General features: G+C 44.1%; 1 protein-coding gene across 1 annotated transcript in view; it reads right to left on the bottom strand.

Annotated features, from left to right (window-relative positions):
• The window catches only part of LOC140726817 (adrenodoxin-like), a 51,183-nt gene extending 49,336 nt beyond the window's left edge, over nt 1-1,847 (bottom strand). The window contains exon 1 of the mRNA XM_073043667.1: nt 1,630-1,847. Coding sequence (XP_072899768.1) covers nt 1,630-1,760 — 131 coding nt within the window. The 5' untranslated portion in view covers nt 1,761-1,847. The remainder of the gene's footprint in view (nt 1-1,629) is intronic.
• Between the last annotated feature and the right edge of the window lie 15,758 nt (nt 1,848-17,605).

Below are 17,605 nucleotides of genomic sequence, written 5' to 3'. Positions count from 1 at the left end.
GAGGATGAGAGGTGACCTGATAGAGGTATATAAGATGAAGAAAGGCATCGATCGTGTGGATAGTCAGAGGCTTTTTCCCAGGGTTGAAATGGCTGACATGAGAGGGTACAGTTTTAAAGTGCTTGGAAGTAGGTACAAAGGAGATGTCAGGGGCAAGTTGTTTTTTTAAAAAAAATGCAGAGTGGTGTGTGGAATGGGCTGCGGCGACAGTGGTGGAGGTGGATATGATAGGGTCTTTTAAGAGACTCCTGGACAGGTAACCTATGGTTAACCTTAGGTAATTTCTAAGTAGGTACATGTTTGGCACAGCATTGTGGGCCGAAGGGCCTGTATTGTGCTGTAGGTTTTCTATGTTTTGATAGAGGTATATAAAATTATGAGGGGTATCATCCATGTGCATATTGTATGACATGGGCAATCATGGCCCTGACCATTATTGTTCTTGGCAAAATATTCCACATAAGTGGTTTGCTATTGCCTTCTTCTGGGTAGTGACTTACACGCAGGTGACCCCAGCCATTATCAATCCTCTTCAGAGATCGTCTACCTGGCGTCAGTGGTCACATAACCAGGGCTCGTGATATGCACCAGCTACTCATACAACTATCCAGAACCTGCTCCCATGGCTTCACGCAACCCAGATTTTTTTTTTTTGGGGGGGGGAGTAGTGGAGGGAACGTGCTAAGCAGATGCTACACCTTGCCCAAGGGTGACCTGCAGGCTAGCTAAGGGAAAGAGTGCCTGACATCTCCTTTGGTAGAGACGTTATCTCCACCCCATGAGGGTTGTAGATAGGGTCAACATAAGCAGCCTTTTTCCACAGAGAAAGGTCACACGGGTGAAAGGTGAAATATTTAATAGGCACCTGGGGGGGGTGAACTTCTTCACTCTGAGGGTGATGCGAGTGTGGAAGTGGTAGATGCGGGTTAAACTGAAACATTTAAGAAAGATATATGGACGGGAGGGATAGGAAGCGCTATGGTCCAGGATCGGGTCGAAAGGAATGAGGCAGAATAACAATCTGGCACCGATTAGATGGGTCAAGGGGCTTGGTTCTGAGCTGTAGTCCTCTATAATCGCCTCAGAAGCACCAATAATGCTCCAAAAACGCGATAATGGGACAGACAAATATGTTTAGTCAAGAGGTACAAAAAAGCTGGATGAATTCAGCAGGACGGGCTGCTTCTTTCAATGGATGCTGCCCGACCTGCTGAGTTCATCGAGCTTTTTTGTACGTCTTGATTTGACCACAGCATCTGCAGTGATCTTTGCTGAAGCTTAAGCAATTATTTCGGGGTTGATATCCTTTGCTCCTGGTTGAATAAAGGCTTTGCCAGTTTGTATGTTCAGTTGTGGAACAGACACGACCTTGGTTAAGTTCCAAGCCTATTCACGCTGATGGCAACGTCCCAAGAAAAGCCGGAAATCCTAAAGCGACACACACAAAATGCTCGAAACATTGACTGTTTACTCTCTTCCGTCGATGTTGCCCGGCCTGCTGAGCTCCTCTAGCATTTTATGCGTGATGATTTGTCAGTCTTCAATACCCCTCCGTAACACATTCATTTCCATAGTTACCCTGGCCTTACTCAACAAACGCCACCTCCGCCGACAGTGCGCCTCACTCACCTCTGCAACGGGGCAGCCGTGAACAGCAGACGGGCTCCTCCAGACAAAACCCGGCCTCGATTCTTGTAGCAGCCCGGGAATCGCAACCACCTCAGCGGTGAACTCAGCAGAAGCCGCCCGCTAGCTGCCATGTCCCTGTCGAGCACGTTGACTCCGTGTAAAACTTGCCTCCGCTGCTTTCACAAAAGTCCCCAGCCGCTGCGTGCTCGCCGCTACGTGCTGACGTCACCCGCCTTGAGCGGACGGGAACGCGCCACCCGCGGGTGCGAGCGCAGCGAGAGCGGGTATCTCCCGGGTTCATCGCTCTAAGTTGGTATGGCGGTACTGGAGGTATTTTAAAGTACATATTTTAAAATAGATTTACTCATGATAAAAATGTACAAAGGAATAAACTGTGCAAAAACGTTTACATTCGTGGTCGGTACATTCAGTGTAAACTTCAAATGGAAAACAGATCTGTTGCCATTCACCTGGCTCTTTAAGATGTCCCTTTCATGGCTAAGGACGCTTTCCCCCCACAACTCGGCCCTTCCAAGTGCGTTAGTTGGAGCAGCCTATACTGTGGTCCTTCCTTACAGAACCTTTACCATTGGACCTGTAGCCTGGGAGTCCGCTGCTCAGTAGCCTATTTATTCCAGTATTAACTAAACTATTTGAGGGTATTGTGTGCCAAGTGATAGGATGATTTTATCTTCAAGGTCAACGTGAGGACAAGTCTTGCAGCACCTCCATACCTCACTCCTCCATAATGGCAGACCTTCCAGATTCTAGATGATTGGTGGTGAGAGCCCGAATGTGCAACAGTTTCTTCCCCCAAGCCATCAGACTCCTCAATACTCAGAGTCTAGACTGACATCTACATCATTTATATTATATTGTAATTTGTCCTCTACTGTGCCTATTGTTTATTAATTATTGTACTGTCCTGCACTGTTTTGTGCGCTTTATGTAGTCCTGTGCAGGTTTTGATGCTTTTGCACATTTGTTACAGAGGAGCTTAGGAGGAAACATGACGCCTAATGGCGACTCCTTTACTTGCATCTTCGGAACCACCTCTATTTCCATCCTTAAAATCCCTATTTTTCCCTGTCAGGGTTCTTCTCAAGACCCTGACCTGGAGTTGCACACTGACTTCGGTTCTTTGCGGGAATGTGACCCGCTCTCAGGGTTTCACAACTGGCTGTTATTCAATATGTCAAGGATGCAGTCTAAGAGATTAGCTTGCCTTCAGAGTTCCGGGATCTGGAGACGGGCAGACTGAAAGTCGGTGTCATGGGAGACAAGATCTCTGGCTGTGTGCTCAGAGAGCTGAGATCTTTGGGCACAGAGCTCGGAAAAAGCGATGCAACCGACTTTTACCATCGTAAATCAGCGAGCTGTTTGTTATGTCTCCCCTCCCGCTAAACGGAGACACCTCTTTCTCCCTTATTAGGGAGAGAAAGAGCTTGTGGTATGTTGAATACCAGATTATTGAGTATTCTTTGGGGTACTGCAAGTCTGTGTCTTTGCTGTTGCTTTGCTGCACGTTTGAGTGCTCAGTGGTGGGGGCCAATGCTTTTATTTTGCTGGTAGGGGAGGGGGGAACGTTGCTTGCTGCTGCTCACTTGTGGGAGGATGGAGCTGGGAGGAGCTGTGGGGTTCTAACATTTAACTCATTCATTCTTTGGGGACACTCTGTTTTTGTGGATGTTTGTGAAGAAAAAGCATTTCAGGATGTATATTGTATACATTTCTCTGACATTAAATGTACCTTTGAAACCTTTGGTGACTTGTCAGTCTTTATTTGTGTGTAGTGTTTCATAGATTCTATTGTATTTCTTTGTTCCACTGTGAATCCCTGCAAGAAAATGAATCTCAGGATAGCATATGGTGACATATATGTACTTTGATAATAAACTTACTTCGAATTGTGATTGGTATTGATCTTCTGCCTGTCTAACCTCCCTTTAATTACAACTATTTACTTCAACAACTCCTGTGGGTATCAGGTATATTTTGTTGTTACTCTTTCTGTAAAGATATTTCTTTTGAATATGCCATGGATTACTTAATATTAATACCATCAAGTTATGTTCTTCCTCACAATGGATCTCTCTGTATCTATTCATCAAAATCTACAAAATTTAGAATTGTATTACATTACCTCTCAGTTTTTTCTCAAGCAAAAAAATGGAGTTAATATATTCATCTTTTTCTGCTTTTGCATACCCTCACATTTTTGGCATCATCTTTGTAAGTCTCTGCAACCTCTGGATAGCTCTGTATCCTTATAATATGGGGCCAGAACTGTATGCATTATAGTTTAACATGGTCCAGATGAAGATCAATATAAGTTGAGCAAAACTTACCTTTTTGCAAATTTATCTCTCTAGAAATTAATCTCCTGCATGGTCTGCAGTATATATTTTTATGGCTTGCTAATCTACAGTGTTACCTTTAGAATCTTGTATGTTTGTATTCAACTGGTACACTTGTTCCCCTTTTCCACCTGGTCTTGAACCTTCCAAGTAATAAGTGGCCTCCTTATTCTTCATAACAAAACATACTACCTTGTATTTTGTTCATTCATTATGTGTATACAATCATGGTCCTTCCATGACTTGATGTTCTTAGCAAAGCTTTCTACTGAAGTGGTTTGCCATTGCCTTCTTCTGAGCAGAGTTTTTTCAAGATGGATGACTCTAGCCATGATCAATACTCCTCAGAGATTTTCTGCCTGGCATCAGTGGTCGCATTAGCAGGACTGTATTTATCCTTGTACTTATCTGTGTTAAACTTAATTTGCCCCATTTTGCAAGTTGTTAATGCCCTCCTCAGTCTTAACTACAGTATGGCACCATATGCAAGTTTAGAAATTTTGTTTGGGTGTTTGATTTGAAAATTTAGAAATTGTGGTTCTATTTCCATGTTGTTTTGGCTGTACTCTGCAGTAATGGTTCAATGCACATTACTCATGAGTTAATTAAATCAAATTTATGTGGAAAACAGTTTGATAATACCTATTGTTATGATCTGAAATTATCATACATAAAATATGTCAAAAGCTAATTTGATAGATGCATAGGTAGTGTTCAGGCAATAGCAGTATGCCCAGTTTTTGTGATCTTGCCTGATATATAGAATTGGGGTAATTCACTTGGATGGACAACGTGGCCACTGAACTTCAACATTCAATTTCAAGGGAAACAAGTGAATATAAGAAACTTACTAAATGGATAAAATAAAATGGTGAAGACTAATGGTATGAGTTCATCTTGAAAATAGAGTGTTAACTTGCATGATCTTCTTTGTTAGGGTATCATGGATCACTGGAAGAAGAGGAGGTAAAAGCAGGTTCTGATCAGCTTTTCCAAGTAACTCCCAGTCATCGGTTACAGTGACATGGCAGCAGACTTTCTGAAGCCCTCCTCCCAAACAAGGAAAGGAAATGCCAGTGGTTAAACAATTCTGGATTTTCCATTTTTCACAACAAAGAAAATAAAATAATTGGCCATTTAATTGGCAATAAAAATGATCATATTCATTATAAATTGTAACACTGATGCTTCAAGTTAGACCAAGAGTGGACAAACTATGTGTCCTGACCTACTTGCAACTGTTACAGTTGTTGGTTTCTGCTGTGGAAATTGACTGCTGCTGTTCCATTATTTGGGAGATCAGAGGATAACAAAGATAAGTGGCTCTAAAAATGCATTTGCTAGAAATCTAAAATAAAAACAGGAAATGCACAATAGGTCAGGCCACAAGAAGAGAAACAGAGCCGCTGCCTTCTACAAAGGTGGATGACTCTCTCCCTGGACATTTAATGAATTGAATTGACTTTATTTCTTATATCTTTCACATACATGGGGAATAAAAATCTTTGTTACGTTTCTATCTAAATGTGCAATCATAGTAATTTATAATAAATAGAACAGTCAATGTAATATAGAATACACCCATATCTGCGTGAGTTGATCAGTCTGATGGGCTGGTGGAAGAAGCTGTCCCGGCCTGTTGGTCCTGGCTTTTATGCTGCGGTACCGTTTCCCAGGTGGTAGCAGCTGGAATAGATTGTGGTTTGGGATGGCTCGGGTCCCCAATGATCCTTTGGGCCATTTTTACACATCTGTCCTTGTAAATGTCCTGAATCATGGGAAGTTCACAACTACAGATGCATTGGGCTGTCTGCACCACTCTCTGCAGAGTCCTGCGATTAAGGGAGGTACAGTTCCCATACCAGGCAGTGACGCAGCCAGTCAGGATGCTCTCAATTGTGCCCCTGTAGAAACTTCATCTGAAGAGGAATCTAAAGATCCAAAGGATGAGCAAGACATCTAAATGCAAAATCCTCCTAAAGGAAAGTACTTATTGGAAGAAACATCAGAACAGGTGTGAATCCAGACAGGAAGTTTCTGGTCAGGTTCCTGTTCTGGCATAATTGAACATAGAAATGCAGGAATGGTTCGTTTATGTAGTGCTGAAAAGTAAGTGGTACACCTTCATATTCATGTTTTTTTTTTAGTTTTACAGTGTCCTGTCTTAAATCTTTTATCTCCTTAACCTTCTGACTCAAAACATCAACAATTTCTTTTCTTACACAGCAGCTGCTCAACCTACTGAGTTCCTCCAGATTCCAGCATCTGTAGTCTCTCGTGTCTCCCATCTCTTAAACATTGCTTGTATTTGTTACCTGTTAAACTCATTTTAGTTAAATACTCATCGTATGTCAATTATACTTCAGTTATCAGTACGAGAAAGAAAAATTGTATAATTCTGTATTTTCAAATCAATCTAGTTTTATTTTAAGAGCAAAAGTACAAGAATCTGACAATCAACAGAAATATGATCTTACCTTCTTTCATCTTTTTTCCCAGGAAATACCAAAGCAGCAGACTCAAAGCCAGATTGAACAATTCCACTTTGCCAAACACCAGTTTTGCTAGAAATGTTATGCACTCTGTTATTTTGTATCAATTAACTAAGATTTATTTTTAAAGTCAGAATTAGATTGATCATTACTAATTTATATGACATGAAATTTGTTTTTGCAACAGCAGTACTGTGCAGACATAAAAGTAACTATGAATGACAAAAATAAATAAATAAATGCATTTTTATAAGGTAATTTTCATGGGGTTCAGTAACCTGGAGGAGGGGAAGAAGGTCTGTCTTCAGGCTTTTCCCCAATGGTAGTAACAAGAAGTGGGCATATTGTATATAAAAAAACCTCTCAGAAGTATTACATCTCAACATCTCATTATATCTCAACATCTCAGTATATCAGCAAGTAGCTCTTGATATATTATTTTTAAAAAATACCTTTATCCAGTGGATAAGAAATTAATAGTGGGAATGGCACACTGAGATGACAATAAAAGGCAATGTTTGAGTGATTTTTATTTTAATACAAGCTAAAACTGGTTTTGAATTACAAATCATAGTTGAAATCCATTCCAGGATCATCATTTAACCCAACTGTAGATGAACATATGATTATTTTATTCTTTGCAACCCACAGCCATCCTACCAACTTGTATACTCCCACACAGCAAATGAGTCATATGTTGATTATATCATAGCATAAACACATCTTCCACAGAGTTTCTCTCACTGAATGTTATCACTAGTGACAATAAGTTGCATTAGAACTGTCTATGAACTACATAACAAAGTCAAAATAATTTTTCATTTGCAAAATAATGACTAAATTTATTACGATGGTTAAACATCCTCTCCTTATGAGACATCTTGGTAAACAAATTGCTGCTTATTCTATAGAGTAGCATGTGAATGGCAGAATTTCCCCTCCAAATTGTGCATTATCCTCACATGGAAATATATTGCTTTTCCTTCATCGTCACTGGCTTTAAATCTTAGAGCTCTTACCCAATAACACCGGAAAAACTACAGTGGTTGAAGAAGGTGGCTTGCCATCACCTTCTCAAATGCAGTTGGAGACAAGAAATGCATGCTGACCTTGTCGATGCTGCATACCAGTACATAAATAAATCTAGAAGTACATTTCAGTTTGACTTGTGGCCTTTGCTGGCCTTGTACAGAGTTTAAAGGAACATTACAGAATTTCAGTTGTTTAAAAGAAAAGAGTTTATATAATATACCTTATCCTTGTATTTTACCAGCAGCAAGAGGGCTGGTATAACAGATGAAATTTAACTCAAAAATCTGTAGTCCCTGAACACCATTTCTTTGGTCAAGAAAGCAAGTGGTCTCCACTTCCTGAGGAGATTGAGGTGGGAGACCAGCCCCCTCCCCATTCTAATCAATTTTTTTTACAGGAGCACCATCGAGAATGTCCTGACCAGCTGCATCACTGTCTGGTATGGGACCTGCAAGTCCCTACAAAAGGTTGTGAGGAGAGCTGAGAGGATCATCAGGGTCTCTCTTCCACCCATCCGAGGTATTTATCAGGAGCGCTGTGAATGCGGGACCCTTAGAGTTGTCAAGGATCCCTCCCATCCATTCAACAATTTCTGTGACCCCCCCTACCATCAGGCAGAAGGTACTGTAGCTTTAGGAATGGAGTCAGAATGGGAAATAGCTTCTTCTCCCCAGGCCATGAGACTACCGAAATCCCTGCCACCACCCAGGTGTCATCACCATGAAGCAAGAGTAATGTTAAACATTTTACTTTTTAACTTGTGTCGTAAATGCACCTTATTATTTGTTAATTTAGTTGTGAGAATATTACTTTATGTGCGGCGCGTGGCCAAGTGGTTAAGGCGTTGGACTAGCGATCTGAAGGCTGTGAGTTTGAGCCCCAGCTGAGGCAACGTGTTGTGTCCTTGAGTAAGGCATTTAACCACATATTGCTCCAGTCCACACAGCTGAAATTGGGTACCGGCAAAATGCTGGGGATTAACCTCATGATGGACTGGGGGGGGGGGGGGGAGTCTCGTACTCTCAGTCACTTCACACCACGGAAACCGGTATAAGCACCAGCCTGATGAGCCTATAAGGCCCGGGACAGACTTTAACTCTTTAACTAATATTACTTTATGTGTTATATGCTTGAGTTCTATGATTTATGCACTGTGTTGTGTAGCCTGGCCCAGGGGAATGTTGTTTTGTTTGGCGCTATACATGTGTTCAAAGTTCAAAGTAAAATTTATTATCAGAGTACATATGTGCTGCCTGAGATTCTTTTTCTGCAGGCAGTGGCATATCAAAGGTATGGCATGTGCCCTGAGTGCCACTTGAAGGGGGGGGGGGGGCAGTAGCAGTTTCTATTAAAGTCAGACAAGCCATCTTCGGATAGTGAAAAAAGAATTTTCTTCAGATTGTTATGAGTGATGAACAGACCTGATGGACAATGGGGTGAAGAGTTAACCATCCCCCCCCCGAGAAACACAAACTATTACTGTTGCTATGCTGACCATGAGAGAGAGAGAGAGACGAAAAACAGGCAAGAACATCTGCGACAGATAAGAGAGAGGGGGAAATTGCTGATTAACTGTATTGTGACTCCTTTTTGAATTATTTACTGTTTCGCTGCAAAGACAATAGTTTGCTCAATAACATTCCTCAGTGGACTGAAGGAGTGGCCTGATTTGATGGACATGGTCATTCAGAGTTGATGGATAGCTGAGACCCCGTGAGTGGGGATAAAAAGACAGGTCTGGAGAGACACCCTCCAGACACGCCAGTGGACACTGACTGAGTGTTGGAACCCACAAGAAAGGTGGGGGCTTTGAAGTCCGAACCAGGAGGTAGGTCAGTAAGGCTATCAGTGTAAAAGCAGGGCTGGTGGGGACTTGTGTGTGTGTCCACTCATGCCAGAGTGACGAGTCCACCACAGAAGAACGGTCTAGCAGATGGACAGAGGGGTCATAACTGAATGACCACAAAGATACAACAGATTAAGAAAGCAAAGGAAGGTTTGGCTGCTGTAGCTGTTACATCTCGCTCGCGCGCTCTCTCTCTCTCTCTCTCCCCCCCCCCCCCCAACGATTACAATACAACAACCATAACTACGTCAGCACTCATGAACTGAACTGAACTTTATACTTTTCTATGACAATTCATTTACCCCTAGACATCGATAGAGCTTGTTTATTATTGATTATTATTATTCCTACACTTTTAGGTTTATTACTGCTAACTTGTTTTATATGTATATTTGCATTATTGATATGGTTTTGCTTATTTTTATTAATAAACACCTTTAGTTTGGTACCACCAGACTCCAATGGATTCTTCTTTCTCTGCTGGTTAGACACCCAGTTATGGGGTACGTAACAAGATGTATGATCTGTCTTTGATTATCATGGGTGAGAAGCATTAGGATGGCCTTATTTCAGAGCATTGTGTAAGAAGACCATGAAACATTTCTTCACGAAGAAGAAGGAAAGTGGAGCTGAAGGACGGAAGAGACAAAAGTTGGAGGTGGAGGAAGCCAAGAAGTCGAGCAAGTTCTTTATGCCCTTCTTTGAAAACCCCGGAACAAGTAGTTCGACACATTCCACACATTCCGCCTGCACCTGCTACAAGTTTATTAGAATCCGAAGGTGGATCTAGTACAAATGCGTCACAAGCTGAGGAGAAAGTCAAGTCAGATAAATCTGAGGATGATGAGATTAAGAGTGAGGCTGCCACAGAAAATGTGGACATGACAGGAGGGGAAGACGTTGGTGGTGGTGGTGATGTTGAGTTTATTGACGAGATTTTATCTGACGAAATTGAACCTGTCGACACTGAACCTAGTGAACTGGATGACGTCAAATAGCCTCGAACTGTCATACCAGAAGTGATTGAACAGCATGACATTGGACTAACGAAGTTCGACAAGGATACTGGAAAAGCAATTCTGCCTGACGCGTTAAGAACAGAAATAATAAAGCTGGATTCGAAGTATTTCCAGAACAAAACTTGTTTCAAGAGGAAACTGGGAAATGGTGGTGGTGAGGAAGTGAGTCGCTCATGGCTGGTCTATTCCCCTTCTACAAAGTCTGCATTTTGTATCTGTTGTCTTCTGTATTCCCGGTCAGACCATCAATCCTCATTGGAGCAGGAAAGTGGATTCAACCAGTGGAAATCACCTGAAAGGATTAGTGTTCATGAAAATGCCAAGAATCATCGGGAATGCTTCACACAGTGGAAAGAAATGGAAAGAAGTTTAGCTGGAAACAGAGGAGTTATTAACACGGTATTTCAGTCACAGATTGAGAAGGAAAAGCAGAAGTGGCGTGATATCTTGACGAGAATCCTTCACTGCATAAAATTCCTTGTGACTCAGAACCTGGCTTTGCGAGAACCCAGAGTCACTTCAGCTAGACGGTGACTCCAATGTGGGAAATTTCCTTGGCTTACTGAAACTACTGGCCATCTTTGACCCTGTCATAAAAGAACACCTCACTCGTTTGGAAAGTCATCCTGCATCCACGTCTTATCTTTCACTGGGTGTCCAAAACAAATTCATCCACATGATGGCATCCACTGTTCGCCAGAGTTTACTGAGAAGCATTCGTAAAGCCAAGTATTATGGTCTCATGTTCGACTCAACTCCTGATCAGGCACAACGTGAGCAAATGTCAGAAGTAGTGAGGTATGTGGAAGTTGATTTTGAGTGGAAAACTGTCTGTGTTAGAGAGTCCTTCCTTGGTTTTATCCAGATAAGCCAGAAGGATGCTGAGAGCTTGGTTGAAGACATCTTGAAACAGCTAAAGGAGGACGAAATGGAGCTACAAGATTGTTGGTTACAGTGCTATGACAACACTGCTGTGATGGCTGGACACAGAAGTGGTGTTCATCAAAGAATAAGTGAGAAAAACAACCTGGCAGTGTTTGTGAATTGCGACAATCACTCACTCAACTTGGTGGGTGTACATGCAGCCAAGCAGGATACAATGATGGTCACATTTTTTGGAATCATCGAAGTTCTCTACCTGTTTTTCTCTCATTCAACACAGCACTGGGAAAAACTCAAAAACGCTGTACCTGTGGTTGTTAAGTCGGAGTCCGAAACCAGGTGGAGTGCAAGGACAGAAGCAGTGAAGCCCGTCAACAAGCACCTTGAAGAGATACTTCGAGTTCTCCAGGGCATGATAGACAATGAAAACGAGACCAGTGAAACAAGAAGTGATGCAAGGCAGCTGTACAACCACATGTTGAGTTACGATTTTCTGATTTTGCTAGTATTTCAGAACAAAGTACTCATTCGCATTGACCATATTCAAAAGAGGCTGCAGGATCCTAGCATGAACTTCCACGATGCTGCCCTGGATTTGAAATCCCTCCGAGATCATTTTTATAATGAAAGAGAAGTGTTTGTCAGTGAGTCTCTCGAAGAAGGAGCTGGTCTCAGTCAAGAATAGAATATTGAAGTTGAAAGACATCAGAGACAAAAGAAATAAATGGCTGATGAGAACTCGAGAGACGCTGGGTTAACAGCTAAGGAGGAAATGGAAAGAGTCATGAAGGGAACACAATCGTCTTCACAGAGAAATGGACAAAAGGTTCGCTCATTTGCACAACACTGACGCCAAGTTTGGGTTCTTTCTCAATGTCGAGGGACTGTGTTACGGTGCCAACTGTAATGACCTAAAGAAGAAGTGCAAAAACTTAGGCGAATTGTACAGCTCTGATGTTAATGGACAGCAGCTATATGAAGAAATTTTGGATTGCAGAATGTTGCTATTGTAACCCCTGGGTCGCCTCAGGCATCGCTCAAACTCGTTCTAGTCTAGGGGGAGCAGCCTTCAGCCCCGCCAAACTGGGTAATCAGCTGGTGTGGATGCTGTGTGATGTCCCCGCCTCGCCCAAAAAACAGACAGTACACCTTATGCGATTAAATGAGTACAATTTATAAAGATTACTATAACTAAGCGATTACTAACGATACAGTATATATGAAGAAGAAAAAAAAAGAAGACAAGGCGCCAAACTTATCAAAGTCCAAACCACTTCGTGCACAACCGTTGGAGCTCAATTACTGAAGACTTCTGGCATTCGATCCCCTCCGAACTCCTCGACCCGCCTCCTGGGACCACCCACGGTGGTCGACCAGACGCTCCACACTCCTCTGTCTCCGTCTCCTCTCTTCACTGAAAACCTTGGGCCGGGGACCCCCGCTCGGGGTCCGTTCCGTCGCCCAGCTTCCAGCATCCCGTCCTCTCTCTCTCACTCCATCGCGCCGACTCCCCAAAATCCCCGCCAACAATCAGTTTACAGTCCCAAACAAGCTTCCAGCACTTATCATAACAAAGACGCCAGCATTCCTACTTTTAACAAAGACGCCAGCATTCCTACTTTTAACAAAACAAAGACGCCATTTTGATTACATACACAGTAACAAAGAAAAAGAAGAAACCCCCTTTACACTCTCCCCCCACTAAATAAAAGTCATGTCCTCATGACTATTAGATAACTCGTCACCTTTTCTGCCAACACACCGTAACCCAAGCACAAGCAGTGACATCTCCTCCCCACACAGTAAACCTCCTTAGGCGCTATATAGGCCAACTATCTGGGCATTCCCTAACCCTTCTGAGACCTCCGTACCCCCCTCACCTAAACCCTTTGGCTAGGACACAGCTGGGGATACCTTGGGTCCACTACCAACTCCTCTTTCAACCTCTCACTCATGCCCCACACTGCACACAGCTAACCCTCCCCACTACACCTGACTCAGTGGAAGAAGGGCCAAAGGTCTCTTCCTCAATTGAGGGAAAGTCAGCAAAAGGCAGCATGTACCACACATCCAGCACATCAGCCTTTGAATCCATATTCTTCCTCATTTCTTTGATCGGTAGCTGCTGTTTGATCTTCTCCAAACGGAAACACGTGACCTGCACTGCTCCTGCAGTCTCTTCAGCCTCCTGCAACTGTGATTATCATCTTCTCTGGCCCCTGGCTCAGCAGTTCTGACTCCCGCATCCCGGCCTTCTCAATCTGGAATGCAGTTACTCCAACAGCTTCTTCCACCCCGACCTGAAAAGCAGCAGTTAAAGATTGGTCACCCTCCAGTTCAGTATTCACTGCACTTCTCTCCAGCTTTTTTTTTCTCCTCATGACTTCTTCCAGATCAACCTTCAGGTTTTACACTTCATTTGAACTGTCGATGGTCATCTTCAGGTTCCCTTCAAGCTACCGCTTCCCCCTTCCGAGATTTGTCCGCAATTTCTTCACCTCCGCAAACTCCCTTCTCCAGGCTCTCAGTTTGCTGTGGCCCTCAGTCAAACAACTTTCTCCTGAGGCAAATCCAAATACCAAGAGATCATCCACATACGTCAAAATTCCAATGCCTCCACACCCCATGGTCTTCCACATGCCCTGCAGGAAGGTTGCAAGGGCTCCGGAGATACCCTGTGGTATCTTTTCGGACCGGAAAGACTCCTAGGAAACTTTTAACCGCCGTCTTCTCCTTGTCGGCCTCACTCATCGGGATCTGGCAACATCCACTCCTCAGATCCAGCACCTTAAACCTCTTCGCACCACTCAGATAGGCCATCGCCTCTACGGCCCAATATAATCCACACACACACTGCCTATGTCTGCCACGCTGTAGGGGCCAGTCGCCGCAACCTCTGCCTCACTGAGGTGTCTTCAGCAGTCAACTCCCCTCCCTGGTGGTATTTCGCAGCGTCCACTAAGAGGGTCTCACCCTCAGATACTCCTCCAGGCCATACCACCACCGGCTCTTGTTTGAATTCGGTATCGGCCCAATGCTGCTACACACGTCCGCACAAGCAGCTCGAAACTCTGGGTGCATCGATAATGTCTCCAAACAGCGCTCACCCGCCTCCTCCAGGCAGGCCCCCAAGCGCACCAACAGGATATTGGTTCTCTCCATAACCGAAATGCTGCCTGTCTCAACAGTGTCCGGACACATCAGCATCAACGATTCACGAACCTCAGTCACCTCCACATTTGCCTCTAAGAACTCCATTTTCACTGACCAACAACCGTCGTCATTATAATCACCGGCACTGGTACCCCAAATCTCCAGTGCCGTCAATGTCGTCAAGGGTAAAGGCTTCCAAAAACGGTTATAAAACAAACTATACAGCAACTTAACCGGCGCCCCGGTGCCGAGGATGGCTTTAACTTGACTTCCATCCATCCGTAACAACACCTGAGTGCGTGGTCCCTCTAAGCCTTCAGGAATAGGGTCTGTTCCTTGCGGGAGTTCCTTGGTACATTGCTGGGAACGTGCTCCCCCAGAGACCCCAAGCCGTTCCCCCACTGGGCCTCCTCTAAGTTTCCCGACACCTCTTGGATCAACGGAACAACTGATCCCCTTGACAGATCCCCCTGGCTCCGCAAGCAATTTATCTGCCCTCCTAACCAAAAGGGATACCCTAAAAACTTCCCACCCATCTCCTGCCATGGATATGATAAGCCCCCCAGCTGCGGCATTTGACTTCCAGTCGAACCACACGCATTTTCCCACACTTTCCCAGAACTGGCAGCTGTCACTTCGAGGTAATTGCGCCCGACAGTTCTAACAACGCTACCAGCCCGCCTACTCAAACTTTCAACCAATCCCTGTCGCTTTCCCTCAGCCAAGCACTGCCACTCACCCAACAACTGAGAGGTCTGCTCCGCCCACGTCTCCGTCCCTTTAGGGCTGGACATTATTCCAACAACCGGGCGGAGCCTACCACTGCTGAAACATTCCAACCAGACCTTCCCCGCTCTCTTAACAGCATGGACAGCCCATGACCCCACCACCTTTTCGTCAGCGCTAGTCGGAACTCGAACAACGACCTCCGGGCTACCAACAGCAGCCACCCCACCCAACACACATGCAGAGATAACCGGCAATCGCACACCCACAAAGGCACACCAGCTCTTCGCCGCAGACATAATTTAAAGAGGGCGATCACACAGCTTCCACAGAAATCAATCCCGGACGAGCCCCCACAATGTAACCTCTGGGTCGCCTCAGGCATCGCTCAAACTCGTTCTAGTCTAGGGGGAGCAGCCTTCGGCCCCGCCAAACTGGGTAATCAGCTGGTGTGGATGCTGTGTGATGTCCCCGCCTCGCCCAAAAAACAGACAGTATACCTTATGCGATTAAATGAGTACAATTTATAAAGATTACTATAACTAAGCGATTACTAACGATACAGTATATATGAAGAAGAAAAAAAAAGAAGACAAGGCGCCAAACTTATCAAAGTCCAAACCACTTTGTGCACAACCGTTGGAGCTCAATTACTGAAGTCTTCTGGCATTCGATCCCCTCCGAACTCCTCGACCCGCCTCCTGGGACCACCCACGGTGGTCGACCAGACGCTCCACACTCCTCTGTCTCCGTCTCCTCTCCTCACCGAAAACCTTGGGCCGGGGACCCCCACTCGGGGTCCGTTCCGTCGCCCAGCTTCCAGCATCCCGTCCTCTCTCTCTCTCTCCATCGCGCCGACTCCCCAAAATCCCCACCAACAATCAGTTTACAGTCCCAAACAAGCTTCCAGCACTTATCATAACAAAGACGCCAGCATTCCTACTTTTAACAAAACAAAGACGCCATTTTGATTACATACACAGTAACAAAGAAAAAGAAGAAACCCCCTTTACACTATCAAGGCGGGTCAATGTGAAAATATCAAGACCTGAAGAGCTTCTTGAATTTATTGTTCAGTATGGTGATGAAAGCGTCTTCCCCAGCCTTCACATTGCTATTCAGATAATGCTAACCATCGCAGTTTCCATCGCCGGCTGTGAGAGATCATTCTGCAAGTTAAAACTAATACTTTCGTATTTGAGAGCCTCCATGGGTCAAGGCAGACTCTGTAATCTTGCTCTGCTGAGTGTAGAGAGAGAAGAAACTGAAAAAACTGACTTTGATCACATCGTAGACCAATTTGCATCAGAGAAAGCAAGGAAGGTGCAGTTATAATTTACATGTAGTGGCATAATTTGTTAATGAAAGATTAACGAGTTTGCCTTCTATTTTTGAGCTGATATTATGGTAAAGTTATCTAAAAGATGGGTGTCAGATGTTTAGACAGGGGCACATTTGCGCTTGCCATAAGCGCTATTTTCCGTAGATACACCAATGTCTGCGGGCATACTTAGCAAATCTATACAACAGTAACACTAAACTGTAAACAAACTACAAATGCAGATATAAGTAAATAGCAATAAGTAATGAACATGAAATAACAGAGTTCTTGAATGAATGTAGCTATCCCTTTTTGTTCAAGATCCTGATGGTTGAGGAGTAGTAACTGTTCTTGTGCCTGGTAAAGCATGTCCTGAGGCACCTGTACCTTCTACCTGAGGCAGCAGTGAGATTAGAGCATGGCCTGGGTGGTGAGGATCTTTGATGATGTATGCTGCTTTTCTACAGCAACATATATTTCATGTCGATGTGCTCAATGGTTGGAAGGGTTTTACTGGGCTGAATTCACCACTGCTCAAAGGAATTGGTGTTCCCATACCAGGCCATATTGCAGGCAGTCAGCACACTTTCCACCACACATCTATAGAAGTCTGCCAAGGTTTGTGATGACATGCCAAACCTCCACAGACTCCTGAGGAAGCAGAGGCACTGTTGAGCTTTCTTTACAATTATCTTTATATGATGGGTCCAAGACAGGTCCTCTGAGATTGTGACAGTCAGGAATATAAAATTACTGACCCTCTCCACCTCTGATCCTCTGATGATTACTCGCCCTTGGACCTCAGTTCTTTGATTTTATTGACATTGAGTGGGAGGTTGTTGTTATTACACCACTCAGCCAAGTTTTCAGTCTCCCTCCGATATGCTGATTTATCACCACCTTTGATACAGCTCATAACAGTGGTGTGGTCAGCAAACTTGTATATAGTGTTGGAGCTGTACTTAGTCACATAGTCATAGGTGCAAGTAGAGCAGGGGGCTAAGTGCACAACCTTGTGCTGCTCCTGTTCTGATGGAGATTGTGGAGGAGATGTTGTTGCCAATCTGAACTGACTGAGATCTACAAGTGAGAAAATCCAGGATCCAATTGCACAAGGAGGTACTGAGGCCCAGGTCTTGGAGTTTACT

This window comes from Hemitrygon akajei, chromosome 4, assembly GCF_048418815.1.
Source record: "Hemitrygon akajei chromosome 4, sHemAka1.3, whole genome shotgun sequence".
In the NCBI taxonomy this organism is placed as follows: domain Eukaryota; kingdom Metazoa; phylum Chordata; class Chondrichthyes; order Myliobatiformes; family Dasyatidae; genus Hemitrygon; species Hemitrygon akajei.
Note: the sequence above shows the minus strand (reverse complement) of the source record. Positions and strands in the feature narration are given on the sequence as shown.